At 47.7% G+C, this 27,928-nt stretch overlaps 4 protein-coding genes and 1 long non-coding RNA gene across 7 annotated transcripts in view; 2 read left to right on the top strand and 3 right to left on the bottom strand.

Moving 5' to 3' along the window:
• Positions 1-198: 198 nt before the first annotated feature.
• On the bottom strand, positions 199-5,569 carry alg8 (ALG8 alpha-1,3-glucosyltransferase). Its single transcript, XM_069539432.1, has 13 exons — positions 5,413-5,569; positions 4,804-4,882; positions 4,534-4,727; positions 4,155-4,264; positions 3,898-3,965; positions 3,658-3,784; positions 2,856-2,959; positions 2,468-2,588; positions 1,966-2,105; positions 1,732-1,871; positions 1,436-1,533; positions 1,120-1,192; positions 199-943 (listed from the first exon to the last, which is right to left on the bottom strand). Exons 1-13 carry the CDS (start codon positions 5,499-5,501, stop codon positions 721-723), a joined length of 1,566 nt encoding a protein of 521 aa, XP_069395533.1. The 5' UTR covers positions 5,502-5,569; the 3' UTR covers positions 199-720.
• Positions 5,529-8,337, top strand: ccdc90b (coiled-coil domain containing 90B). 2 transcript variants are annotated; one of them, XM_020113172.2, is made up of 9 exons: positions 5,529-6,075; positions 6,681-6,800; positions 6,895-6,998; positions 7,070-7,171; positions 7,284-7,325; positions 7,400-7,471; positions 7,549-7,602; positions 7,744-7,854; positions 7,925-8,337. In XM_020113172.2, the coding sequence occupies exons 1-9, from the start codon at positions 6,027-6,029 to the stop codon at positions 8,132-8,134; spliced, it is 864 nt and encodes a 287-aa protein (XP_019968731.2). In that variant the 5' UTR covers positions 5,529-6,026; the 3' UTR covers positions 8,135-8,337. The 2 variants fall into 2 exon arrangements, with proteins under 2 accessions (XP_019968731.2, XP_019968732.1); XM_020113173.2 differs by having other exon boundaries at positions 7,744-7,858.
• Positions 8,338-20,122, bottom strand: pcf11 (PCF11 cleavage and polyadenylation factor subunit). Its single transcript, XM_069539405.1, has 17 exons — positions 19,721-20,122; positions 17,417-17,542; positions 16,879-17,061; positions 15,141-15,368; positions 13,289-14,304; positions 12,979-13,153; positions 12,476-12,881; positions 12,176-12,319; positions 10,748-12,015; positions 10,564-10,630; positions 10,317-10,436; positions 10,113-10,236; positions 9,849-10,032; positions 9,546-9,701; positions 9,220-9,312; positions 9,100-9,135; positions 8,338-9,012 (listed from the first exon to the last, which is right to left on the bottom strand). The coding sequence occupies exons 1-17, from the start codon at positions 19,886-19,888 to the stop codon at positions 8,788-8,790; spliced, it is 4,719 nt and encodes a 1,572-aa protein (XP_069395506.1). The 5' UTR covers positions 19,889-20,122; the 3' UTR covers positions 8,338-8,787.
• A 1,689-nt stretch (positions 20,123-21,811) lies between these two features.
• The window catches only part of ncbp3 (nuclear cap binding subunit 3), a 6,231-nt gene continuing 114 nt past the window's right edge, over positions 21,812-27,928 (bottom strand). Inside the window, exons 1-13 of one of the 2 annotated variants that reach the window (XM_069539430.1) lie at positions 27,675-27,928; positions 27,003-27,068; positions 26,078-26,183; positions 25,831-25,956; positions 25,573-25,698; positions 25,353-25,492; positions 25,167-25,275; positions 24,887-24,986; positions 24,649-24,758; positions 23,887-24,208; positions 23,584-23,732; positions 23,346-23,510; positions 21,812-23,267 (exon numbers count right to left, since the gene is read on the bottom strand). The exon at positions 27,675-27,928 is cut by the window's right edge and continues 114 nt beyond it. In XM_069539430.1, the coding sequence (XP_069395531.1) occupies positions 22,942-23,267; positions 23,346-23,510; positions 23,584-23,732; positions 23,887-24,208; positions 24,649-24,758; positions 24,887-24,986; positions 25,167-25,275; positions 25,353-25,492; positions 25,573-25,698; positions 25,831-25,956; positions 26,078-26,183; positions 27,003-27,068; positions 27,675-27,851 (2,022 nt within the window). In that variant the 5' untranslated portion in view covers positions 27,852-27,928 and the 3' untranslated portion in view covers positions 21,812-22,941. The remainder of the gene's footprint in view (positions 23,268-23,345; positions 23,511-23,583; positions 23,733-23,886; positions 24,209-24,648; positions 24,759-24,886; positions 24,987-25,166; positions 25,276-25,352; positions 25,493-25,572; positions 25,699-25,830; positions 25,957-26,077; positions 26,184-27,002; positions 27,069-27,674) is intronic. The other variant, XM_069539431.1, reaches the window with a different exon arrangement.
• LOC138413777 (uncharacterized) overlaps positions 27,838-27,928 on the top strand; it is a 2,376-nt gene continuing 2,285 nt past the window's right edge. Inside the window, exon 1 of the long non-coding RNA XR_011246164.1 lies at positions 27,838-27,928. This exon is cut by the window's right edge and continues 51 nt beyond it. This is a non-coding gene — a long non-coding RNA (uncharacterized lncRNA).

Here is a 27,928-nt window from a genome sequence, read left to right as displayed (position 1 = left end):
CAATAGTTTATTCTAACTGATCATGTCTTGTGTTGCCTTATCAATAAAGTTTTTAAACCAACTGTGTCTGTAATTTGAACTTTGATTGGAGACCTCAAACTAAAACAAACCATCAATCAGACTCAAACACGTCATCGGATGCTAGTGACCGAACAGCTAACGGCTGAGGACGTTACAGTAAAAATCATCACAAGCATAAACGTGACAGTTTTCTTCTTTATTTGAAAATATAGAAAAAGATCTTATATAGAGATCTTCATCATCTTCATCATCATCAGTGTTTCAGTTCGTCTTTTGTTCACGTTTCATTCACTCGATGTGATGTCACAGTTTGTACAGATGATGTCACCGACCTCCGACCAGCTTCAGTTAGTTACTGACTGTATCCTCATCCAGTCACGTATCATCCACACGGGGGCGACAGACCTCTAATATTGATTATCAGCTGATACAGACCGGATCGATCCAGACACTGAAGAGTCAGAGCTGATCTGTTGAAGTGATCCTCTGGAGAGAAGATGTCTCTGTCATGTCTGTGTGGTTTCGTTGGGAGTTAACGAGTTTCAGCTGATGTGACGTTTGTTACTCAAACCAATGACGGCGTCTTTGAGGAAGTTTGGTCAAAAATCCAGAGGAAGAAACAGTTGTTGTGTTTTTGTAAAGACGAGCGTCGTCGTGTTGGGGATCTAACCTGCAACCTCTCGGGTAAACGACGGCGTCTCACAATTGTTTGGACTTCTCCCGCCTCAGCAGACTGACGTACAGACGCAGGAAGGAGTAACAGACGCCCACGGAGCAGTACACCGAGGTCACCAGCAGGGGGAGAAAGGGCAGCTTCTGGTGCCACGGTGACAGAGGGAAGATGACTTCACAGAAGATTGCCACGGCAACCAGACCAAGCAAGTAGACAACCTCCAGGGGGCGCAGCACAGAGCCCTGACCACTGAGAGGACGAATCAGGAAGTAATCTGATTACTGAAGGAGATCAACAATGGAATCTGTGACATCATAACTGATACTGAATCAATATCTGATCGGTAAGAGTGTGTGTGTGTGTGTGTGTGTGTGTGTGTGTGTGTGTGTGTGTGTGTGTCTGTGTGTGTGTGTGTGTGTGTGTACCTGTGCAGTTTCCTCAGAGCAGTGAAAGAGTAAATGGTAAAAATCAGCATCAGTACGACTTTGATTGGCAGCTCTGAAACAGGAAGTGACATCAGTTTGATCAGAGTCGGATAAAAAAGAAAGAGGAAACAGTGTCACCTGACACAACAGAACAAACACACAACCAACACACAACAAACAAAACAAACACACAACAAACACACAACAAACAAAACAAACACATTCTGACAGAGCTGAAATATTCAGGTTAGAAAATGTGTCTCAAAACTAAATGGAGTTGAAGCGGCGGTGCGACCCACGTGGCGGCAGCGTTTACCTGCGGGGGTGAAGAGCAAGGGGAACAGCGAGTAATGACCTGTGGTCATCAGAACCAGGAAGATCCCAGCATCCTCTCTGCTTTCAACCGCCAGGATGCTAGGGAGGAAAAAAAAAGAAATATGTTAAACGAAGGTCGAGACATCGATGACGTCATTTCTGTTTTTAAGTAGGTGGGGATTTTAAAGCTAATTCACAGGAAACTGTTTCTGTTCGTTAAGTTTGCTGATTTCTTTGCACTTAATAAAAATAAAACTACGGCAGTGAAACATCTCAGGCGAGGAGTCGGCGGCCGACCTCAGAGGCAGGATAGCGATGAGGACAGCCTTCTCGTGGACGTGCCAGCCAAACATGAAGGAGCTCAGAGCACAGAGCAGCAGACAGCGCAGAAAACCTCGAGCACCACGAGGACGCCGCCAGATGGACGCTGCCGCCGGCTTCACAGATGCAGAGGACAGAATAAAAAGATTTGTTAATATTAAAAGAAAACTTTGTTTTAAATCCCGTCTCAGTTCATTTGTTCTGACGCACCAGGATGGAGAGCAGAGTGCAGACAAGCGTGACGGAGGGAGAGATGGAGGGAAGGATCGAGTGTTGAAACTCCTGAACCAGTCCGCCCGTCATGGAGGCTCGAGGAAGCTGCGTCTCGTCCAGCAGCTTCAGACGAACGCCTGAAAACAAACATCTTCTTCAAAAACATCACACTCAACAAATCCTTTACTTCCTCCTGAGTTTTAAATCCCCGGTGAAACACACGTCGATGATTGTGCTCCAGCGCCCCCTGTGGCAGAATTGACAGTAAAAAGCGGCTCAACATGATGTCACGACGTTTCGTCTTCGTCTGTGGATCGAATCCATGAACTGGACAGTGTCGGTCCATGTGCACCCGAACTGTCAGAATTTATATTCATGGGGAGAAAAGATTTGTGACGCAGAATCAAGTGCCCTGAAGGACGAGCCATCAAACAGTGTGAAGAGAAACTAAAGAGATCGAACCAATCAGACAGGAAGTTGTGAGGAGGTGGAGTCTCACCGAGGGTCGCCAGGCTTTTATCCAGCACGTTGTAGAGGGCCCAGACGTTCGGGGCCCAGTAGGCGTGACAGAGGCCCCGCTTGAAGGGGAAGAGACGAGACAGGACCTGCGGCAGCTGACCCTGTAACGACAACAAACTCTGTCACATCCACGAACTTCCTGTAAAACTTTAGTCGACAAAGTGAAAAGTTCTAGAGGGCAGCGCTTTGTCTGTGAGGTATCAACATGTGGACAGTGAAATTTCTTGGTGTTCTCGCTTGAACTACTGGCTACACTGCCCCCGCATGAATTCTGGTGGTACTGCTCCACCTTGTCTTTTCGTAGAAGACGAACACAGATGAAATGAATGCAGAGCACGAAGAGGCAGCGAGACCTGTGAGACTCTCACCATCATAATGAACGGACCGAAGGACAGAGCGCAGACGCTCGCAACGATGGTGCCCAGACCAATCAGACGCAGTGGACTGAAACTGGTCCACCTCACAGAACCGTCTGAAAAACAACAAAACACAGTTTAGTTTGACTGAACGAGTGAGTTACATTTACTAAGACGAACTTCTGTTTATCAGTCTGTTCATTCTGAGTCGCTCTTTATCGTCCTTTTTGTACACTGATAATAAAAATGGACGACATGACAGCTCCAGGAAGTGAAGCCAAATTATTGCCCCTGGTGTCTGGCTGCAGTAAGGGTCATAAATCTCCATGTTAGCAGATGGGACATGGACCAAACTCTAAGTAGTAGAAGAAGACGTTAAAAAAAACATTTGTCAAAGATGTTTCTCTTGTTTCGGGTCGTTCTTCTCTCTGATGTTTGTTTCTGATCAGTTTGGTTTAATTAGTTATTTATGATATAAAAACAGGCGGGGATGTGATGATTGACAGCTGAGACTGACTCAGGATTGGTTGAACATGTGTATCACTACTACTCAGACTCTGAGTCTAAATGGCGTCATCACCACTAGACGGCAGTGTTGGTATCCAGAGAAGTGTTGTCCGTCTTTACTTACAGTCTAACATTCAGTGGAGTGTGTCTGTGTGTGTCTGTGAGTGTGAGTTAGTGTCTGTGTGAGTGTGTCTGTGAGTGTGTGAGTGTGTGTTAGTGTCTGTGAGTGTGTGAGTGTGTGTCTGAGTGTGAGTTAGTGTCTGTGTGAGTGTGTGAGTGTGTGTCTGAGTGTGAGTGTGTGTCGTACCTTTGTTGTCCTCAGTGAAGCAGTAACTCCTCAGCAGGAAGATGCCGTATGCCGGAGCCACATACAGGTAGATGTGCTTCAGGTTGAGCAGGATGGAGAACAGCAGCGCCCCCTGCAGGTGCTGAGACTTGTGCAACAAAAAAACAACACAAAGTGAAATAATGATTTTTAAGTAACAAACTATTAAAGATGGAAGTGACAGAAAACCATGAACAGTGTTTGTTAGCGTGACGTTCAGACCTTCAGGTGTTTTGCCAACGACAGCAGCAGGAAACCAAACAAGAAGCCGTTATACTGGAAGTGAACGTCTGAGAGACAACGTCAAAGAAGTTTCCTTATAGTTGTCATGACGACAGAGTGTGAGGTCAAAGTCTCACTTCTACAAACTGATGTGACGATGGAAAATGAAAAAACTGAGAAACACAAAAAAACACGCACACATTTAGAATAACCTCATGAATCATGTGACGAGCTGCAGCATCTGAGCTGAAGGATACGGTCGACGATGAGGAGGCCGAAGTTGAAGAGCAGCAAAACGGCGAGGACGAAGGACGGACGGGTCAGAACGTCCCGAGAGCCTTTCTGCTCCTGAACGCACCTGCAGCACCTGGACGATGACACAGCCGAGCAGAATCAATGTTACCGTTTATTCTACTCAAGCCAAATCCTCTAGATCGCCCCCTGGTGGCTGACTACAGAACAGGTCAAATACTGTTCCATGTTAGCATATGGGACACGGACAAATGGACATTAATAAATGTTTCTCCAAGATGGTTTCTGTCATTTTAGGTATCATTGGACTGACAGCTGAGACTGACTCCTGATTGGTTAAGCACATGTATGGGTGGGACCCAGAGATGATGTCATGTCACTCACTCTCTGGCACCGAAGATAAAAACCAGGTCTGTGAAAATAACCGACAGCCTCTGAAAGAGAACCGTGGCCGAGCTGGCGTAGTTCAGATTCTCCACCCGCAGCATATTTCTGTCAAAGTGCTGAGCCACGTGCGAGAGGCTGAACTCGAACCAGGCGAACAGTGGGGGGTAGTCCAGGGTCCACTCGGACGAGTTCTGCAAAACACAACGAAACATAAATCATGACTGACGACAACGAGGAGAGACGCTGATGTTTGAGTGGATCACTGACCTCATGGTACCACCTGGACACAGGGACACTGTGTGTGATCGCCAACCAGTTCCTGTGCACCTCAAAGTCTGTGGAATGACTGACACACACACACACACAGACACACACATCCACACACAGACACACACACACACACACACAGAGACACAGTCACACACACACAGACACACACAGACACACACAGACACAGACACACACAGAGACACACAGTCACACACACAGACACAGACACACACAGACACACAGACACACACACACACACACACACACACACACACACAGAGACACAGTCACACACACACAGACACACACAGAGACACACAGTCACACACACACACACAGACACAGACACACACAGACACACACAGAGACACAGTCACACACACACAGAGACAGTCACACACACACACACACACAAATCAAACTCAAATCAAACTAACACATTATCAGAGTTCTAACATTTGTTAGAACTCCATTTGTCCGTGTTAGTGTGTGTCTGTCAGTGTGTCTGTGTGTTTGTTTGTCTCTCTGTGTGTGTGTGTCTGTTTCTGTGTCTGTGTGCATGTGTGTGTTTGTTGGTCTCTCTATGTGTGTGTGTGTGTGACTCACTATGCAGTGATGAACACACTCTTCATCAGAGACACTCCGAACACTAAAGCAGGAAACCAGGAGCCGCTGACACACTCCGCCGCCGCCATGACACCCGGAAGCTAGACTTTCAAAACAACTTTATTGACAGCTCCGTGCGGGACAGTGACGACACATCCGCTGTTGGAGTTGAGTACTAAATGATTTTAAATCAATAAATGTCATTATATGAAGTTATTGAATCATGTTGTGATTATTGATGCGTTGAAACAAGTGTCGTTAATTCAAGTCACTGTTCGTCACAAAACACAACAAGTCAACAAAGAGCCTCGAGATCATGAATATTATGATTTGAACAGTACTGCAGTAGTAACTGTAGTATATCTACTACTAGATGAACTGGAGTAGAGATACTACTAGTGATACTCTCCAGGGCTGACTACAGTACAAGAGGAGATATATCTTCAACCACTGGAGGACGCTGTCTCATTAGCCAGAACAGTGAGTGTGAGAATTCCGAGTGTCGCTGAAGGTAGCCTGGCTGTGTCCTGTCTACGTCACAGTGCTTCCGGTCTGTTCCAGGATCAGCTGATCGTCACATTTCTAACTTTTCTCAAAACACAGAAACTTCCGGTATGAACGCGCTGCGGAGGTTCCACCTGAGGAGGTTTCGAACCTGGAGACGTGAGTCCGACTCCACCCGGTTTACTCTGGAGTACCGGAGTAATCTATTACTGTGAACTGGGATCAAACGGTCCAAAGAATAATGTGTGTGTGTGTGTGTCTGTCTGTGTGTGTGTGTGTGTGTGTGTGTGTGTGTGTGTGTGTGTGTGTGTGTGTGTGTGTGTCTGTCTGTGTGTTTGTGTTTGTGTGTGTGTGTGTGTGTGTGTGTCTGTGTGTGTGTGTCTGTGTGTGTGTGTGTGTGTGTGTGTGTGTGTGTGTGTGTGTGTCTGTCTGTGTGTGTGTGTGTGTCTGTGTGTGTGTGTGTGTGTGTGTTTGTGTGTGTGTGTCTGTCTGTCTGTCTGTGTGTGTGTGTGTGTCTGTGTGTGTGTCTGTCTGTGTGTTTGTGTGTGTGTGTCTGTCTGTCTGTCTGTGTGTGTGTGTGTGTCTGTGTGTGTGTGTGTGTGTGTCTGTGTGTTTGTGTGTGTGTGTCTGTGTGTGTGTGTGTGTGTGTGTGTCTGTCTGTCTGTGTGTGTGTGTGTGTGTGTGTGTGTGTCTGTCTGTCTGTGTGTGTGTCTGTCTGTGTGTGTGTGTGTGTCTGTGTGTGTGTGTGTGTGTGTGTGAGACAGATTTCCATTCGACAGCCCCTTCATTGACCTTTGACATGAGAAAAGTTGAACTGACGCCTCTGGAGCAGCGAAAGCTCACGTTCGATTCCCACACGATGGTGACGGAGCTGGAGAGGAGCGGTGAGGACACTGACAGGAAGTACATCACAGTACTGTTGTGACTCAGTGTGACATCACTTCCTAATGACGTCGTCATGATGTAACTTGTTTTCAGGTTTTGAGAAGCGTCAGGCCGAGTTGATCGTCTCGGCTCTGGTGACTCTGACGACGGCGAATATGGACATTGTTTACAGAGACATGGTGACCAAGTCCCACCAGGTAGGACGCAGGTGAGAGGTCAGAGGTCAGAGCAGGGACAGAGTCAGTCTTCTCATGCGTGTGGTTTTCAGGAAATCGCTGTGCAGCAGATCGTATCTCATCTGGACTCCATCAGGAAGGACATGGTGATCCTGGAGAAGAGCGAGTTTGCCAATCTGCGCTCTGAAAACACGGTAACACAACACGTACAACCACACTGGAACATATCATAGTAACACAACACGTAACATATCATGGTAACACGACACATTCCCGTTTGATTCTGATTTCAACTCTGTGACACAGAAAATGAAGCGAGAGCTGGAGCATTTGCAGAACAGACTGAAGGTACAGACTCTTTTATAAATCAGCTGAGACGCTGCAGACGTCAGTTCTGATGAAACACAATGTTTTCTGTTCAGGAGGAGACGCAGAAAGTCAGAGCGGAAACTAAACTTGACATCAACCTGGAGCGCAGCAGGATCTCTGACATGGTGAGTCAGTCAGTGAACACATCGTGCACACCGGTCAGTGAACGCATCGTGAGTTTAACTCAGTGTTTTTGTGTCAGTTCACTGAACAGGAGAAGAAACTGATGGAGACGACGACAGACATCCACCACAAGGTGAAACAACGGGACTATAATACTATAACACCACTGTAATATTACCGTAATACTACTTTTATACTAAAATACTACAGTTAAACTCTAAACTACTGTGCTGGTTGAACTTCGACCTGACGTGTCCTCGTCTCTTATCCTCAGAAAGTTGACCTGGAAAACGACAACATGGAGATCAACAACAAGATCGACCTGCAGGTGGCGTCACTCAAAACTCTGCTGGAGTCTCTGAAACTGGAGACGGTCATCTACCTGGCAGGTAACACACAGAGTAATCAAATGATCAAAGTAACTAAAGTAACTAATTTGTCCTGTTCCTCCTCAGCGACCGTGTTCTCGTGTCTCGCCATCACTCTGGGCGTTTACAGACTGTGGAGGTGAAGCTCAGACCTGGAGCTGGTTCAATAAAGTAAAAGTACACAAGCACTCTCAGCTTCATGTACTTTTATTCATAATCAAGTATTTCTACATGAAGAATCTGAGTATTTTTTCACATTACATATTTTCTGTTGAATGTAGAAAAGAGTATGTGTAATGTTTTATAAGAGGGGCACTGTAATGTTTAATAATGACTCCATATAACTTACTAGTGATGTCATTTTAACGAGTGACTTTATAAAGTAACTTTTTGTGAAAAATAACGAAGACAAGACGACATTTAAATCCACTGGAACTTTATTTTGAATTGTGAACCGAACATCAATAAAAACTATTAAATCAGAATCACACAAGAACAAACACGTTTCAGACTCGTTTATTGAAAATCAGAAAAAATAAAGACGACAACTCGGATCCTCGACGGTAACCAATCCTGAAGAGTGGGCGGAGTCTCCTGTCGTCCAATCGAGCCATGCTTACCTTTAACGAAGGGGGAAACAACTCAACACCTGCAACTACTCATCAACCAACGAACGGATCAACAACCATCAGACTGTGGCAGCAGCAGCTGATCATTAATCACTTTAACACCAGAGATTCAAAAAATACTTTAATCATAAATTAAATCATTTACAGCGTCGAGTCAAACAAACACAGACGACCTGAAATGGTCGCGTTGGATCCAAATACAAAAATGTATTGAACGTTGCTGACGACTCGACCTCCGCTCGCTAAAAACACCTTCTCCAAAAATGGAAAAAGTGACGGAGGCCGAGAGCAGCAGCGGCGGTGGCGGCAGAGGAGGCGTGGTTAAACACAATTCTCTTCTGATTGCACTTGGTCAATTAAAAGCTCCGCCTCCTCTTTTTTCACATCGAGCAGCTCCACGGCCTCAGGCACAACTTCCTGTTTGACCGAGACGGCAGCGTTGGAGCAGGAAGTCTCCTCTTCCTCCTTGGTCTCTACGAAGGCGCTAAGCGGGTGATCCGTGAGCAGCTTGCTGGGCGATGGCGTGACATCGAGATAGGACGACGTCTGAGGAGACAAAGAAGGTCGAAGGTTGAATTGTAGATTCGTTTATTATTGATTTGTTTTTATTTTGATGAGTCATCAGTTACTCACATTTTTATAATCTTCAAAACACGCCGGGTGGAAATTCTAAAGAAGAAAAAACAAGTCAGTCACCAGGATGTTGTGTTTGGTTGCGTCATTGTGTACTTCTGTCGTGTTGTTGTGCGTCACCTTGTCGTCGACTCTGACGGCGTCCTTCAGGAACCAGTCCTCCTCCTCCTCCACCCAGTACGTCTCAAATGGCTCCTGACAGATTTCACACGACTGCAGAAAAAATAACAGAAACATGTTTGTCCCTGCAGGAGACTGAGCTCTGTAGCAGCCAATCACATCGAGGATCATTAACACTGAGCTCTGTAGCAGCCAATCACATCGAGGATCATTAACACTGAGCTCTGTAGCAGCCAATCACAGTGAAAGGGACATCAGCGTCTGACTACTACAAGTAGTTTCTCCGTCAGTTGGCTTCTGATTGGCTGATGAACAGCCTCTCTCACCTCTCCCACTTGGTCCTTGGTCGCCTTGACGCTCAGAAACTCTCTCTCTTTTGCCGCTGCCTGATTCTTCTGAACTTCCTCCTCGTTCACTTTCTCAAAGAAGTGACTCTTCGCTCGTTCCTCCAGGTCGGCGATTTCCTCGAACTCGATCCAGTCCTGACACACACACACACACACACACACACACACACACACACACAGTTCAGTGTTTGCAGTGAATGTGTGTTCTCACCCTAAAGTAGTACGAGCGGCAGTGTGTGAGTGTGTGTGAGAGTGTGTGTGTGTGTGTGTGTGTGTTCTCACCCTGAGGCTGTAGTACCAGCGGCGGTGTGTGACCTTCTTGCTGGCGACTTTTCCGGCGTGGTTCTGTCTGAAGTGCCAATCGAGGTGGTCGGCGTACATGTCGGTCTGGGTGGTGGTGAACCTCATGCTGCAGAGACAACACTGGTTCCCAGAGTACAGCTTCAACACCACACTCTCGTAACGCCTGTGGGAGGGGGGGGGGGGGGGTTAGACGGGTGTGCAACGAGTGGTGAGAGAGCAGTCGATTGGCTCGTCTGTACTCACGGTTTCATGTCATCCACGGTGAAGCTGGTCAGGTCCGGGAGGTCGTCTTCCTCCTCCACCTCCTGCTCCTCCTCTTCCTCCTCCTCTGCTGGCGGAGCTGCCGGCGCCACAGTGGACGAAGATTCTGGAAAAACAAACATTTTCTTTCTAAGCATTTGAGAGTCATGTTTCCATAACAACATCATCAAATATCAGCAGGCTCACCGGAGCTGGTGGTCGGCGCAGCATCGGGCTGCGAAGGTTTGATGATGCCGGTGGAGATGAGTTTGGTCAGAAGGTCGTTGACATCAACTTGACCGAAGTGGTTCTCTGGAGGGACGAGTGCTGCAGCGACACAAACAGACGGCAGGTTAAAGGTCAGTCCGACAGAATGAGCTACGTCTGAACACAGCGTCTGATGTTAACATGTTTTAAACATGTTCTCATGACACTAACTAAAAAGAATTCTTACTCTGAGGTCCGAACGGAACAGAGTTCTGAGGCAGGAACGTCTGATTCATGTTCCCCAACAAGTTCACCTGAAAACAACAAGAACAAATAAAAGAGAACCTTCATCATTGATTTTATATTTTATGTTCAGCTGATTATAATTTAACTTAAAAGACAAGACACACTGATTGACAGGTGTCACTCACCGGCTGCTGCAGACCAACAGCGGGAGCGGCAGGGTTGTAGAAGGGGGCGGGGCCTGGCTGGGTAAATGGCGGCTGCAGGTTAAAGTTCACTGTCTGCAGGTTCGGCTGCGCCGGGAACGCCATCGGCCCCGCAGGGAACTGAGGGTTCATGGGCTCTGGGAAACACTGGGGGCCCATGTTGAAGTTTTGCTGGGGGGTCATCGTGTTATCATAAATGGGCGGGGCCATTGGCCTAATGGGGGGCTGCATGTTGTGTTGGGGAGGGAACCTGGGGGGCCCCTGCTGCCCAGGGGGGCCCTCAAAGTGTGCGTGTCCACCCTGATGGGGTACATTGGGTATGTCATACCTGTGATTGGGGCCTTCAAACCTCATGGGGCCCATTTGGTTTGGAGGGCCTTCGAAACGCAAAGGCCGCGGCTGCTGGAAGCCGACTGGTCCAGGGGCCATGTTGTTGTCAAAGCGTCTCGGTGGCTCAAAGTGCTGCATGGGCCCCTCAAAGTGTCCAGGCCCCTGACCCACAAACCGCACCGGGGGCTGTTGGCCCATGGGACCATCAAACCTCCCGGGGCCTTGAGGGTGGGGGTGAACATCAAACCTCCCCATCCCGTCTCCTCCTCTCATTGGACCGTGAGGCATGTGGGCGCCGTCAGGGCCGTCAAACCTTTCTGGTATGTTGTGATGTGGTGGTCTGCCGCCATCGAACCTGCCCGGCCCCTGGGGGTGAGGCCCTTCGAACTGCGATGAGTCATCGTACCAGCCGGGAGGGTGTGATCTGGGGGGGGATATGTGTTCGGGGCCATCATACCGGGATGGCGGGTGTCCTGCTTCGTGAGGAGGGGTGTGTCCCGGCGAATTGCTGTGCTGTCGAACAGACGACAGCGGTCCGCCACGGGCTGGTGCCTTGAGGATGGGGGGAGGGGGAGGCTGAGGAGGGGGGACATCAGGTTTGAGGGGCCCTTCATCAGAATGCTCACTGTTGGGGCTCTCAAAGCGCGGGACCGGGCTCATCTCAGCCGGGTCTTTCTGGTGAAGAGGTGATAGGCGCTCGCGCTCGAACCTCGGGATGGGGGTGTCCAGAGCGGTCGGACTTGGACAATTCCTGTGTACCACTGTGCCAGAGGGCAGGGGCCCCTCTGGCCTCCGGGGTTCAGGGTGTCTGGAGTCAACAGTGGGGGTGTACCTCCGTGGAGCGTCGTATCCGCTTTTCTGCTCCTCGCGTTCATCAAAAGACTGGCGCTCCGTCAGCGGTGAGGTCCACTCTCTCTCACCTGGACAAAAAGGAAAATCATGTGACTTTAAAAGAGACAGGACGAAGTTTCACTGATCGTCACTGACGTCTAAAATTATCGAGACCTGGTAAAGACCACACATGACAGAACAGGCAGCGACAGGTGGACACATGACGGGGTGTGTCAGTGACGGACTTACTGGACTCTCTGGGGTCAGCTCGTCTCCTGAAGCGAAGGCCCGGCAGAGACTTGAGGGTGGGGAACTCTTTGCCATGATTGTACTCCTCGATCATGGGGCCCAGCGGAGGACGTAACTCTTCTCGTTCTTTACTTCGTCTTTCACCTGAAGGTCACAAACCATCGGACGCTGTCAGTGAAACACAGACGCTCCCCCCCCCATTAATGAAATGATAATTTGATCATCTCTTTAACTTTAAACCCAAAAATGAATCAATCAGTGCAGTGATAGTTTGACAGTTCTACATCACGCTCGCCTAACCTTGTCTGTCTCGTGGCGCCCGGCTGTATTTATGTGGCAGTGGGTGTGCTCCAATGCTTCGACCCCCGCCCGTCTTCTCACCCGGGCCTGTTACGCCGACATCCTCCACATTCTCCTCGCCCTCCCACTCCTCTCCGGCCACTCGGTGGGTGACCTGCGTCTTCCTGAGCTTGGACTTGTGCTCGTAGTACGACAGCTCTGCTGCGTCCATGGCATCGTGGGGACGGGGCTGGGAGGATGGGGGCGCGGCCAGCAGCGGCTGTTTCTTGGCAAAGTTGCCAGAGTCTTCCCAGCTCTCTGAGCGCTGCTGCTTCTCCTCCTGATACTGGAAGAAATGTTTGATCTGGTGCACCACATTGAGGAAGTCCTCTTGAGAAATCTCGCCGCTCTCCAGACGTTTACTGGCCTGCGGAGAAACGCAAGATGAATACTTGTAATTGATTTGATGAATTGAAAAGAGAAAGATGCCTGACCAGCTGCTGATCTGAAGCCAGGTGACGTACCCTCCTCAGCAGGTCCTTCTTGGAGGCGGAGTTGAGGGCTTCAGGTATCTGAAGGTTGGCGTCCACGCTTAGGCGGTGCTTCATGGCTCGGGGGGTGGTGGGTCGAGTCGGGTTGTTGTACGGTTTGTGTCTCTGGGGTCCAGGCTTCATGTGAGCGTCGTCTGGCAACTTCAAACTGAAAAACAGAGTTTGAAGCAGAAACTCAGAAACTATCCCTGTGCATCAGTATTACATAAAACAATTATATAAATGATCAGATCAATCAAAAACTATATTAATATATATTGACGATGTCTGTGGTTGGACTCACTGTTTGTTCTCCTCCCAGCTGCTCCTCCAGCGATGAGGAGCCTCCTTCGTCTCCTTCGTCTCCTTAACACTTCCATCATGACTTCGTGGCGAGTGAGAGTCTCTGGACTCGAACTGCCGATCGTCCTGCGGCCTCTTCGACCTCCTGCTCTCTGATTGGCTCTTCTTGAGCGTGACCCGATCGTCTCGGCCGGGCTTGCCATGCAGCGGTTCATCTGCACGGACCCTCCGAGGTTTCCCAGGTTTGTGAGAGGGTGACGGGGACAGCGAGCTGCTCCTGGCTCTGCCTTTCGGCGAGCGCCTGTCCTTCCTCTTTGGAGAAGAGGTGGGGGAGCGTGACCTGGAGCGTGTGCGTTTCCTGGCATGTGTTCTGGCGTTGCCTCCACTCTTGAACTCGACCTTCTCTGCCTCCTCGCGCTCATGTTTGGTGACGAACCCATTCACCAGCTTCCCTTTGCCGGACCTCTGCAGCTCGGCCCCCAGCACTGTCTCTTCTCTCTCCTTCTTGTCGTTGCATCTCTTCTTCTCTTTCAGCTCGTCGTCTTTGCTCTCTCCACTCTTGTCTTGTGTGCGTTTCCTCAGCCGTGGATCTTTCTTGGAGCTATCGGATGATTTCTGACCTTCGTTCTCCGCCTGTTTGTTTTTGCTCTGGACACTTTTGGTCATCGGAGACAGAGACTTGGACTTGGTCTTCTCCTCCAATGTCTCTTTCCTCAAGGTTCTGGTCTTGTCCGGTCGGATGGATTTCTCTGGCTGCCGTTTCTCAGGCGTCAGGGCAGAACTTCCTTTTTGGGGACTCTCTTTTTTCCCAGCAGGCTGTTCTTTGGGCTGGGACGCAGCTGGTGGGCCAGTGCGGTTTAGACGAGGGTCTCTGGTGGACGGCTTGGTGTCGGGCTGAGCCTGGGGAGGGATCCAGGGTCGGACCACTGGGGCAGTCTGGTTGAGGGCCTTTGGCGTCATGGATGGAGCAGCTGGTGAGGAGGCTGGAGGCGGTGTGGGTACTGTGAATCCACCGGCCTGCAGACACAATCACAAGCGTTGTTGTGTCATAGATCTTAACAAGGTTTGACATCCTCTGCCCTCAACAAGAGTGACGCTACAAAAAACATCTCAAATCTTTCATATTATTCTGAAATTTGCTATCGTGCACTTTGTTACTTTAAGAATATGAGATTACAGCTGGGTATCTCACTGATTACACAAATCCATTCTTCTCTATTTCTGATTTGAATCGATTCACTTAAGGTCGGATGAGGAAGAAATTCTTAGAGAACTAAAGTTGTCAACTGAGCAGGGAAACCTCTGACTTGTGCATTATTAAAAATATTAAGGTAGCTCTGTCATGACAAATAAAATCGTTCCTTTGACATTTGGCTCAGGGTTTATGGAACCAGCTGTGAACAGGATGGTCATGATTTGGACAACACACATTTCTCTCGTGTACTGAGGACTAAATGATGATTTTCATTTTTCATGACGTGTAAATGCAGCCTCATTCACTCAAACACTGAGTTACTTCATGTACTGATCAGGTCCTGATAACTGATGAGAAACTGTTTTCACTGTTCTTTAACAAAGTCACTGACCGGCTGCTTCACGTGAACGGACTCTGATCCTCTTACTTCACTGTGTGTGTGTGTTGCTTCTGTGTGGGTGAGTGGGGGCGGGCCTGTGTCTGTATAAATTCCTCCCTGCTCCCAGTGTGAGGAGTCTGGGAGCGTACACACACACACTTACATTTGACACAGAAACACCTAAACCTGGTGAAAATACAACTGCGTGCTGTTTTCAACATATTAAGAGAATCAGATTGTCAGACAGATCTGGAATCAGATTGAATTTGTTTGTCCTACCAGCTGAGCTTTGGTCTGCTCCAGCTCCAGCTCAATCTTCTTCTGCTGAAGCTCCAGAAGTTGTTTCTGTTTGGCCAGCAGCTGCTGTCGGATGAGCTGCTCCTGGGTCACGCTGGATTGGCTGACGACAGGGACTGTCTGAGGAGCAGGCGCCACCACTGCTGCTGCTGCTGACACCGGCGCCGCTGGCTGGGAGGGAACTGGCTGCGGAGAGGAGGCCTCCTCAGACTGGATACACGATGTCGTCACAGGAGGGACAGAGGGAGAGAAACAGAGAAACAGCATGAGGATTTACAGCTCTGTCTTCTGTCACAGGGAACAAAGCCTCTGTGGGTTTTAGGAATCTTTTACACCTTGTTTGTTTCAGACTTTTCTGTTTAGTCTGAACCTAAATCTCAGGTGTGGAAGGTTCCTCAGACCAACACACCTAAATTAAGTCCAGCCAAAAGAGGAGGTCTGGATCAAACTAAACCATGGTTTGGTTTCAGAGTGACAACACTTTCATGAAGCCAGAACTCACCACATCAAATAGAAACAATGGAACAAACACGTGAAGCTGCTCAGAGATGTCCACTTTGATTTACAGGCATTTTTCATTGTAGCTGTTTTCACACGTGAACTGTGTCAAATGTGTCCTGACATGTTGTGTAGACGTGTTGTGTGGTCGTGTTGTGTAGTCAGTGTGTGTAGCAGATTGTCGACTCGTTCACAACAACAGGAACATGCGGGGACACTCAGGCGAGGGGTGGAGCCTGTAGAGCAGCAGGAGGCGGGACATGACGTCTAAACTGTGTAAAGATCAGTGTTGTTGTTTACAGCTCGTCCACACGGCGTCGGCCCTCATCACCAAAACATCTGGAACCTCCTCGTCTTTCCAAGTGGACGTCTTCGTCCTCTACGTGTACGGCTCCTCCTCTTCATCCTGAGACATTTGTGTTCTTCAGTTTCACGTCCGTCACGTGTTAGAAATCTCAGAGACACGCCCACTCGCTCACTGAGAAGGTTCCAGATGTTTTTGACTCACTCTGACATTTTACAGATGTTTCACTAGAGGCTGCAGGAGAAGATCCAGAACATGTCCAGAGACACTGACTCAGACATTTGTTCTCACATACAGAACATGTGAGGAACACGTCAGAGCTTCATGTCTGAAAACATCTTGTCCAAGACGATTCTGGATTAATTCACAACATAAAAGGTTTGTGAATTAAAAAGAGTTTGATAAATGAGATTTTGGCTCAATGTGTTTCCTTTGGAGAAAACGTGTCCAGAGTAAAAAAATTACTTGTCTCCTGTCTTCATGTCAAATTGATGTTGTGACGAGCAGCTGAATCTGATCTGAAGCTTCAGGAGTTTTAAACTGTTCTTCACACAGAACACGTCAGGAACATGTAAGCACTTCATGTCTGAAAACAACTCAACTCTGTTTAGTCCAAGAGAAGAAAATAATTCATATATCTGCAGATTAATCAATAACCCGAAGCTGTAGACCTGTTACCTTATCTAAAAATACTTCAGGCTATTAAATATTTAAGACATACAAAAATAAAAGATGACTCAGTCTTTGGTTCCTGCTTCGTAAAAGATTTTTTTTACTTTGTCCAATGACAAACGTCCCTGAACTTCCTGCTTTCTGTGTCACTGTTTTTACATATCTGGTACAGAAGAAAAACAAAACTTTAAAATTGAAATCAAATGTAAATCCAGGTCTTGTGTGGTGTTCGCTGCCCGTACGCACCTGCTTTAAAAACTTGGGGTTGACATGAATGCTGGCGTTAACGGTGGGCGGCAAAGGCTTGATAGGCCACGCCGGGTCCACTGAGTTGACGCGCACGTCCAGTGCGTACAGCTTCTTCAGGGGGAACACCTCGTCCCATGTAGAGCGCAGCTTAAACAGGCTCTTTCTGGTGTTTTCATCCACCTACAAACAGAGGACATGACTTGGTCCACGGCCACAAACACAACACTCATAAAATGTCACTTTAATGCAAAAGTAAAAGATAATGTTAAAAAGTTCCTAAAGCTCAGCATTCACCCTCCCGTGCACACTTTATTAACAGGATTATGTAAAAGCATCATAACATTAATATTCTCAGTCATCCAGGTTGTGGCTTTTGCAGGGGTTGTACATGTCGTAGATGCAAGTCCAGTCACCCATCTACAAAATGTACAACCCCTGACAATGCACAATAAGAAGCAACACAACAAGACAAACAGGAAGGAAGTGAGCTGCTAAAACTGTGATTAATTTGTAACAGCAGCAAAGAAAACTGTACCTTTTCAAAGACACATATAAATGAAGTGATTAGGTTTTTAGCAAACACAGCAAGGTACTCTCCTCCAACATTCTTCACTATGGAATCCACTAAGTACAAAACTGGAAGCTTCTCAGCAGCGGGGGCCTGGAGCGATAGAGAACTCAACAAGTTTAGAAAAACAACAGGGGTAAAAGCAACATTTCAGAACAAATTATTATTCACAACTTATTTTAAAAACAGGGGATGACAGCCCCCCCCCACCCGCCGGGTGAAGAAAAATCAAAAAGAGTCCAAAAAATCAAAGTTCATGAGGTTTCTTCAGTCTGGATCAATCTAAGGAAACATGTTGAGTAAGTTCTGATTAATCGAAAAAAAAAAAATCCAGAAAAATCAGTGATCTTCAAAAGTAAATCAGTTCAGTCTCAGAGAGGATCCTTCTCCATATAAAACAAGTCCCATGATGCACCAGGGTAAAAAGTCCTCCGGTTTACTACCTCCAAAGAGGGTTTTTCCCACAAACCACTCTTTGTACATTACCCTGACGAAAGGTCGGCGAGTTTCTCTCCACACCCGCTGAGTTTTATGCACTCTTTCAAAGTTTAACCCGGGAGAAGGCTCCCCCCGTTGTTCAAAACACTGAGACCCAGTGAGGAACCAGAACATTTAGATTTGAACTGTGCACTCGAGTCTCGTTACTAAACTGCAGCATCAGCTGAGTGAAGCAATTGTTTGTTAAACCAAGTCCGAACGTGTCAGTAAATGAGTCACCAATAAATTACACTGGAAATAAAAAAATGACAAAAAGCACATTTCACATTTTTTATTATAAACATTTTAACCATTCAATGACATTTCAGTGATTCAAGATTCACTCGTGAATTTAAGCAGAGAAACTTTTTTCTTCGTGTGACCAGGATGAAAACATGGAGCTGAATCATTTCTATAGAGCCGAGGCGGCGGTGGAGAGGCCCCGTCTCCTCTTCTGCTGTTAGAACTAACCGACAGATACTTATTAACAACAGGTTAGACTGCAAACCTTTTCTAAACACAGGGATGTGACATGGCCTCGATCTGCAGAGAACGACGAGCGGAAACAGTTGTGAAAATCCACCGTAGACAAAGTGAATGTTCGAACGTGGAGTCTGTTGCTCACTGGAGGATTGTCCGCCTGATTTCACCGACTATCACGGAGACGTGGCTGATCTGGTCACGTGATCGTGTGACGGGTTTATAGACGTGATCGTAATGACTGTATCTGTCAAATCTTTCATGGTAACCATCAAACTAAATCAGAGACCTGTGTTGGTGTGAAACAAACAGTGAGTGGGCAAGTGAACACAAACCAACCATAGCCAATGAGAGCGAGCTGACCAGGAAGCATCACCAACCTGATGTGACTGGAAATTAGAACACAAACTCAGCTGCCTACAGCAAACTACACTTGTGTCTCTTGTACAAGGTGGAGAAACGAAGACGAGGAGAAATCATGGATTTGTGGGAACGGTGTTTGTGTAACCAGCTGATGATCCCATGTTTTTATATCAAGTTTCTGGAATTATTCATCTCCACAGGATGGTCCAGTGTGTGTGTGTGTGTCAGTGACTGTCTGTATGTCTGTACGAATTCAGATTAGTAAATCGTGTGGCGTGCAGCAGATATAAGATTCTGACAGCACCACAAGTAATCAGATTACTTCACGCTGTAAATGAAAAGATCTTCCATCGTTTAAATCTGCTTCTTCACTTCTCACATGTTGCTTCAACTGCATCTTCATCAATATCAGAAGTGTTTTGTATTTAAACAGGATTTCCCGTTCGTTTCTAATGTTTGACTCTACTTCCTGTTCCTTCCTGTTCCTTCCTGTTCTCACCTCAACGATTATTTCAGATTCCATCAGAGGATGATGATGATGAAGCTCTTCACACGTGATGGATTCATTGATTACGTCATCTCCTCCCCTGTGGGAACCTGGATTTAAACCAGTTTAACCGAGAGTTCAACTGGTTCACGTCATGGTTTACGTCATGGTTTACGACATGGTTTAAATCACTTTACGGTGGATTTTCACTTCGTTAAATTTGAATTAAATTGAAAAGTTTTTTAAATCAGCGCGGCGAGTTTGGACCCGTGTGGAATAAAAGACGTGTTGTTAATCCGTGGCTATCGAGCTGAGGTGTCTCGTCGGAAGCAGACGGAGCTCAGCTGGAGAACACGGACACGTCGTTAACGACGCTCGCCGCCATGTTAGCGCCTCCCGGGCCTGCGACACACTAACATCCACAGAAAGCATCTGAAAGGTGAAGGATCTATATTTATAAAAACCTTGCTGATTTGAGCTTCAATTATTGCGACGATATCCTTGGCGAAGGTCAGGTTCTCCTCGGCCAGGATGGTCAGCATGTTGATGTGCGGCTTGCTGTTGAACGTCAGGTCCTCCAGGGAGGACTGGTACTCCCGGCAGGCGTCTTCTCTGGCCGCGCTGTCCTCCATCTTTGAGCTCGGGGACCCGGGACACGCTACAGCGTCAGCACCATAACTCCGGGTCGACACAGTTCATGAACCCGAACACACAACCCTCCGCCCCGGGCAGCTCGCTATCAACGCCGGGCTGAAGGTTTGTTTCTCGGCCGCGGCCCGTCGCTGATCTCGGAGCGTTTTCGACGAAGACAAGATGGCGACTGTAACTGAAGACCCGCGACGTCACAGGAAACCGCTTATACCGCCCATGACGTCACTACGGCCCCATTGGTTGGTTTCAAGCCGACGGGGCCGGGATTTGGATTTTGATTGGTTGAATGAAATTACAGCCTCATGAGAGAGCCAATCAGCTTTGAGCAGGGCGAGTTTCTGATTACATAAGGAAGCAGATGAGCACATGAGGCCGAAGCGTGTTCCAGAGGTTTTAACATGTTACACATCACGTGTAACATACCAACACATGAGGTACCACGTGTGATCAGCTACATACATGTAACACATCATGTGTAACATACCAACACACGAGGTACCACGCGTGATCAGCTACATACATGTAACACATCATGTGTAACATACCAACACACGAGGTACCACGCGTGATCAGCTACATACATGTAACACATCATGTGTAACATAACAACACACGAGGTACCACGCGTGATCAGCTACATACATGTTCAATGGGACCTGTGAACAAACTTTGTACATAAAGTTGAGCTGCATGAATAAAAAGTATTATCAGTAGTTATTGAACTTGGAGTTAATAACTTATCGTATTCTGATCTTCACGTTCTGATCAGATCAGTTCAATCACTAAATCAACCTTAAAGCTGCAGAGACTCAGTCGCCTCGTGATCGTTTTCTCTCTGCGCCTCGATCACTTGAGTTGAACCAGGTTTTCAACATCTGTGGCAGCAACAGGAAGTGAGGACAGACGACACGTCTTCATTTCCTCCAAAAACGAAGCTAAACCAGGATGTCCAGAAATCCAGATGGTCCATGTTCCATCTGCCAACATGGAGGAGGCCAGGTTTATGCCCTGAACTGCAGCCAGACACTAGGGGGCGATCAAGGTCTGAAGGTTGAGAAATCTGTCTCGAGTTTCTCTACACCTGCTCATGTGATATAGATCCTTTAGTGAATTATTTATGAATGGTGACATATTTTTTAATAAAACGTTGATAATGGTGACAGAGTGGTATCATCTGCGTACGTTTATATAGTTTGAATTTGACAAAAAAGGAACAAACCAAAAAAAACATATCTACAAAATTTTAAATACTTGCAAATACTGTATTTCACACTCATGATTTTAAGTGACTGTTAAAGCTGAAATACCTGAAACGATGTTTCTACACGTTGTGTGTAGACGTGACAGAGATGAAGCCATGTAAGGCTCTGAAAGAACTGCTGATATTAATAGAGACAGAAATCAAACACCAGAGTGAGTGAGGAGACATTTCGCTGTTACACTGTGTGAACAGGCCGAAGCTGCACATGGACCTCAAATCCTCAACATGTCCTCACTCTTAGGATCAGACAGTTTTTGTAAAGGGATATCAGAGAAACTAAACAAGCAAAATATCTAAAATCATTGGATGTAAGATAAAGCTTTGTTTAAAAGAATATTCAGATATATCCATATAATATCAAAAAAGGAATTATAAATTTGTTTTACATAAAAACATTGGGATGTCACCTAAGGAGATGAAATGAAATAAAATGTGATGAATAATAAACTGTTGAATAAATGAATAGAACAAAGAAAACAGAAAGTTCAGAGAAGTCGTTTTGTGGTGGAGCCTCAAATCTGGTCTCCAGAGGATGAAACTGTTCCACTGTGGAGAACCACTTCTTCAGAAAGCCTCTATTCCAGAGTCCACCATGTTTCTACAGGAGCCCAGAAAGGACAAACTACACACTGACACCATAAAAGACTGTTCATGTTTTTATAGATATTTTCAGACCTGAAGTCTGCACATGTTCTGTATGTGAGAACAAATGTCTGAGTCAGGTTCTCTGGACATTTTCTGGATCTTCTCCTGCAGCCTCTAGTAAAATGTCCATGTGAGAAAACAGCAGGAGAACATCTGGAAATAGTGTAGTTGTGTGCGGCCACTTCTCTACATTCACATGTACGACACCTGACGTCATTAAAACGTTCACACTGAACTTGATGTGGTGAGTGTGTTACAGAGAAGTGACCAATGGGAGCGTGCAGTGTTTCAGTTTAAAATGAATCATGAGCCAACTTGAAATATGACAATCATGTCTGTGCACTCACAGACACACACACAGAGAGGGGATGAAGTTATGTCCTGTAATGTCCGTGTGGACGCTTCAAAGCCATGAGGAATGGTCCCGAGCGAGTGGGGGGGATTCAGAACAACATTAAACAAGGACAAGAGGACAACAGAACATCTCCATGGTGACGCAGGAATGACTTACTGACAAAAAAACTGATGTTGTTCCCATGATGCATTGTGACATCCTGACAGTAAAACACTGACAAGTGATGCAGGTTTTTAAATATCAACACACGTATTTAACACATCGACAGGAGCAGCGGCCCGGGGGCCCCTGCATCCATCTGTGTTTTTGTTCAACACTGGAAACTATTTGTATGAAATTCATATTTTCTGCTGCAAACTCAGGCATCACAACAAATGTCCCAGACGAGCGTTTTTGGCCCCGATCCTGATGTGAGAACCTGGTTATTGATCATCTACTGATAATCAATACTCTGTCTGATCAGATGCTGATATTCACCACCTCCGTTTCTTCACAATGAGATTTTAATTTAAAATGTAAATAAAAGTGTAAAATCCTGTTTTACCAAAAACAACAATGGTCTTAAATCTGGTTTGTGATTCTCAAAGTGATCAGGACGAGGGACAAACACACCCTGAGGACCGACAACCTGAGCAAGGCCCCGTTCAGTCATCCACTGCACGATATGAGCATCTCCCATCCTCAAAGTAAAAATCAAGCCACCACAGCTTCATGTCTTTATATGAATCGTTTCTATGAATCGCAAAAGACGAAGGTGCCCCCCCCCCCCAGGTTCAGGCGTCGGAGTCGTCGCTGCTGTCGCGGCTGATCTCGATCTGCAGCGACGGCAGGTTGTCCAGTCTGCTCTTCTTCATCTTGTGGGAGAGTCGCTCCTGTTTCTGTTTGATCATGGCGCCCCACACCTTCTGCAGCGCTGAGTCGTCTTCTTCCGTCTCCTCCTTGTCCTCCTTCCCTCCGTCGCCTCGGCTCACCTGACCACCATCGCCGCCCCGCCCAGACGACGAGGAGAACAGCCCCGGTGACCGACTGCTCGGTTTGTGGTCGTGACGTCCGGCTCCGCTGTCATCATCCGCGCATCCGAGTCTGCTCCACAGGCCACCTGATGAGAGGGGGTGGAGCCATGTTAATGATGTCATATCAGACAGAGAGACAGGCAGAGGCTGAGAGAGAGTCGTACTTGTCTTCCTGCCCTTGGATGAGTTGGAGAACAGGCTTCTGGTTTCTTGACTGGCCACGCCCAGTCTGCGGTGGATGTCTCTGGCTGATTCTCTGGTCGGGGGAGTGTCTCTGGGGGAGACGGGGGAGGGGGAGCGTTGTCTCTTGCCCAGTCTCTGTCGAACGTCTACAAACATGTTTTTATTAAAAAACGGTATTTTCTCTGAAACTCGAAAAATAACACAACAAATGTGTCTTACCTGTTTTTCCTCCGCTGGCCGCCGGAGGGGACTGTCCCTGTCTCTGTCCCTGTCTCTTCTTCTCCTCCAGCAGCTGTCGCACGTCCGTCACTTTAGGGGGCGATGGGGATTTGGTCCTGCTCTGAGATCCTGCCCCCCCGAGACGGTTTCTGCTCACAGGAAGAAGAAAACATACGTTTCATGAATCTGTCAAGAGGATGAAATGGACTTGACCTCCTTGTTTCTGTCTGAACCGTGTTCTGTAAAAACATCAGACTGTTGATGAGGCGAAACACATGAGAGTAAAATGGCGGCAGCTCTGACCGGATGCTCTTCAGGTGAGTGTCCAGCTCGTCCGCGTACATAGTCATCTTCTTGCTCTTCTTTGGCGACGGCGTGGAGATCATCTTCAGCTCCAGGTCGTAATCCATCTCGTCCGACTCCGACCAGGGAGATGGAGAGCGTTCCGTCCGGCTACGAAGCACCGCCCCTGGCGAGCGCAAGCCGGCGCTCCTTTCTCCTCGCTCTTTGTACTCCACCACCCTGTCATCTGAGTCCATGTCCTCGTCACCACCGTAGTCCTCGTCTTCTTCCTCGTCCTCTTCTTCTTCTTTGATTGGCTCCTCTGGCAGGTTGACCAGGTCAGCTGAGGGGGGTGGAGTTAATCCAGATGAATAATCAGATTAATGATCCTGAATCACAGTTCTGATTGTTTCTGTAATCCTGAAGTTAGCTTCACTCTGGTTCAATGAAAAGTCAACTGAATTTTAACTTTTATTTTTAAATGATTACAGAAAATAAACTTTGACAAACATTTATCATCTTCAGTGTTATGGTATGAAAACATTTAGAACCTCCACCAAAGAGGTGCGGTCTTCCCTCCTCTATAGATCTATATCAGCTGAGCTCTTCAAAGTCACCACTGAGCGTTCAACATGTTTTTACCGACGTATTTAACATTAAGACGTGAAATGTCTGCAGTTATTTCAGACTTTGAACCAAAAACGGGGAAACAGGTGAAATGATTTATTTCTACACTGATCAGACATGAGAACATGGAACTGTGTTTCTGAACTCAAAGTTTACCTGAGTGTCGGTGCGTGTACGGCGGCGTGTGTCCCATGCTGTCTCCGATCAGAGGCTTTTTGCTCTTGATGACGTCTCGCTGGATTCGCCGGTTGTGAAACCTCCGCTTCCTGAAACACAGACGAGGCTCATGATGCTTCGTCGACAGACGAACAACAAAAGAAAAACCTCGGAAGACTTCTTCTGAAAACGCATTGAGTTCAGCTTGATGAGCTGTTCTTAATATTCTGAGTCTCACCAGGAGTTGCTCAGGATTCCCCTCATGCCTCCGTAGTTTGGGTTTCCGTACTTCATGTAGTACCTGCTGCGGCGAGCGGCGCCCAGCTCCTTCTTATCTTCTACAGACAAAAAACATATTTACAGTCACAGCTTTATTGGTTTGTCATCTGAATATTTTTCATCTTTGTTTAGTATTTTCAGATGATCAGTGTGTGTGTGTGTGTGTGTGTGTGTGTGTGTGTGTGTGTGTGTGTGTGTGTGTGTGTGTGTGTGTGTGTGTGTGAGAGAGAGTTAGTGACCTTGTGTGGCGAAGCGCAGGAGGAGTTTGTTTCCTTTAAACGGTTTGATCGCCGGCCGCAGGTCATTTCTCAGCAGAGACTCTCGCTCTGGTCCTGATAGGTCGTCCATCTGCAACACACACACAATCATGTTGTGGAGTTTTTGGAAGCGTTCAATACATGTGATCAGTTTCTGTGAGACTCTACCTGATCCCCCTCCGTCTTTGTCTTCTGCTCCACCTCTCTGTCGCTGTCTTTCCCCTCGATGTCCTCGCCGCTCTTCTTCACCGTCTCATCCTCATCCACCTCACCCTCCTCCTCTTCATCTGACCCCTGACCCTGGTGACCTGTGACGGGTACAACACAAGTCAGCTGCTTCTCTTTAAATCACCGGCTGTGCGCGTTGAGTTTTCGTTCACACACTGACCTTCGCTCTGCTCACCCGGCTCTTTGGTGCCCTCTGTCTCCGTGGTAACAGCCTCTGGGTCCGGCATCCGGCTGGTGTTAATGAGGGCTCTAATGGGTGTGTTGTCGTCCAGCCAAACCACGTTACCTAGGAAACAGTGAGGCGGCGTTCAGAGACATTAGAGCTGTGATCCGCCTGTTGGACATCCTGGTGATCGGGACGCCGTCAGACTGACCGCCTGCGTCAGGTTGACCGGATGTGTGTGTGTGTCGTACTCACAGGAAGTGTCATCGATCCACTCGATGTGTGCCGGAGGATATTCTTTAAAATATCCGAAGACGTCCTGCGTGCTCATGTCGTCCACGCCCGTCACATAGATCGCCTCCATGCGCAGTCTGGGGATGGCTGAGCACCACAGAAGAAGACAACGACAGGGTCAGCAAACACACAACTGGGTCTGACTGTTGGAAACAATCAGTGGGTTTACATCCATTCATGTTCGGGGTCAGGTCAGGTGACCTCTTACCTTTCTTCATGATGTCTTTGTCGAGAAAGACGTTCCTCTGTCTGTCGCTCTCCTCACTATGGAAATGGAAACGTCTCGCTCGCTTCTCTTTCCTCTCAATCGCCTCCTGATTTAAAAAACATCCAGAGGTTCAGCTCCTCCACGGTGTCAGAGTGAGTGAGTGAGTGAGTGAGTGTGTGAGTGAGTGTGTGTGTGGGTGAGTGAGTGAGTGAGTGTGTGGGTGAGTGAGTGAGTGAGTGAGTGAGTGTGTGTGAGTGAGTGTGTGTGTGAGTGAGTGAGTGAGTGAGTGAGTGTGTGAGTGAGTGAGTGTGTGAGTGTGTGAGTGTGAGTGAGTGAGTGAGTGAGTGAGTGTGTGTGAGTGAGTGAGTGAGTGAGTGTGTGTGTGGGTGGGTGAGTGAGTGAGTGAGTGTGTGTGTGTGAGTGAGTGAGTGAGTGAGTGTGTGAGTGAGTGAGTGTGTGAGTGTGTGAGTGTGAGTGAGTGAGTGAGTGAGTGTGTGAGTGAGTGTGTGTGTGAGTGAGTGAGTGAGTGAGTGTGTGTGAGTGAGTGAGTGAGTGTGTGTGTGGGTGGGTGAGTGAGTGAGTGTGTGAGTGAGTGAGTGAGTGAGTGTGTGAGTGTGTGAGTGAGTGTGTGTGAGTGAGTGAGTGTGTGTGTGTGAGTGAGTGAGTGTGTGTGAGTGAGTGAGTGAGTGAGTGAGTGAGTGTGTGAGTGAGTGAGTGAGTGAGTGTGTGAGTGTGTGTGTGAGTGTGTGTGTGTGTGAGTGTGTGTGTGAGTGTGTGAGTGAGTGAGTGAGTGAGTGAGTGAGTGTGTGAGTGTGTGTGTGAGTGTGTGAGTGAGTGAGTGTGTGAGTGAGTGTGTGAGTGAGTGTGTGAGTGAGTGAGTGAGTGAGTGAGTGTGTGAGTGAGTGAGTGAGTGAGTGAGTGGTACCTTGGAGTTGACGTCGATCCCGGTGATGAAGGCTCCAGCTTTGTTCTCATACCTGCGACTCGTGTCCTGTGAAGCACAAACAGCTCAGATCATCTCAAACAGCTGATTTAAAATTCAAACATCTCGTTGAACTCACGCAGGAGGAAACTGTTGTTTTACAGAATGGACACTTTATATTATTTCTTTGTTATTAAGATGTAAACAACGACAAATGGAACATTACAGTAAAAGATGACCCCCCCCCCCCCCCCAGTTAACCGGTATCTGAAATCATAACACAGGAAAACCCGCAGAACAACTAAAGTTCGTGATCGTGAATAAACCGTATTGATCAGAGACTGTGACTCTATCAGAGCCAGCCACAGTTAATAATCACGTGTCACTCTCCGAGTGATTTCACTCGTTAAACGGTTGAACTTCCTGTTTATTAACCGGAGTCTGGTGCGGTCAGTGCGCGTGAGGTTCAACAAGTGAGCGAAACTAACTCAGCGACAGAACCTCGAACACGAGCCGCGTCACAGGCGCTGAACCCGCGCGAAGAGCCGGAGCAGCCGCGGTGGTCACCGCGACCTCCGGACACACCGCCGGGACTCACAGCTGCCACACGCCGACTCTTGCAGCGGATGAGAAGACGCCAGCCCCCGGTCTGCGGGGCCTAGTGCGGTCACTCACCGGCAGCAGCTCCTTCAGGGAGCGGTTCACGGACACGTCCTCCACCTCCTCCACCTCCCCCTCCTCCACCTCCATCGGCTCCGCTTCGCGAACATCTCGGTCCGACTCGGAGTCCGAGTCCGAGTCCGAGCCACTGTCCGACTTCACCGACACCCGCAGACTGTGTACGGCCGCCATGGCGCTGCGAACAACGGCTGCAGCTGCGGATCGAACCCGGAAACGTTTCTCGCCTCCGACTCTTCTTCATCGGTGCT

Source organism: Paralichthys olivaceus, chromosome 15 (assembly GCF_024713975.1).
Source record: "Paralichthys olivaceus isolate ysfri-2021 chromosome 15, ASM2471397v2, whole genome shotgun sequence".
Taxonomy (NCBI): Eukaryota; Metazoa; Chordata; class Actinopteri; order Pleuronectiformes; family Paralichthyidae; genus Paralichthys; species Paralichthys olivaceus.
Note: the sequence above shows the minus strand (reverse complement) of the source record. Positions and strands in the feature narration are given on the sequence as shown.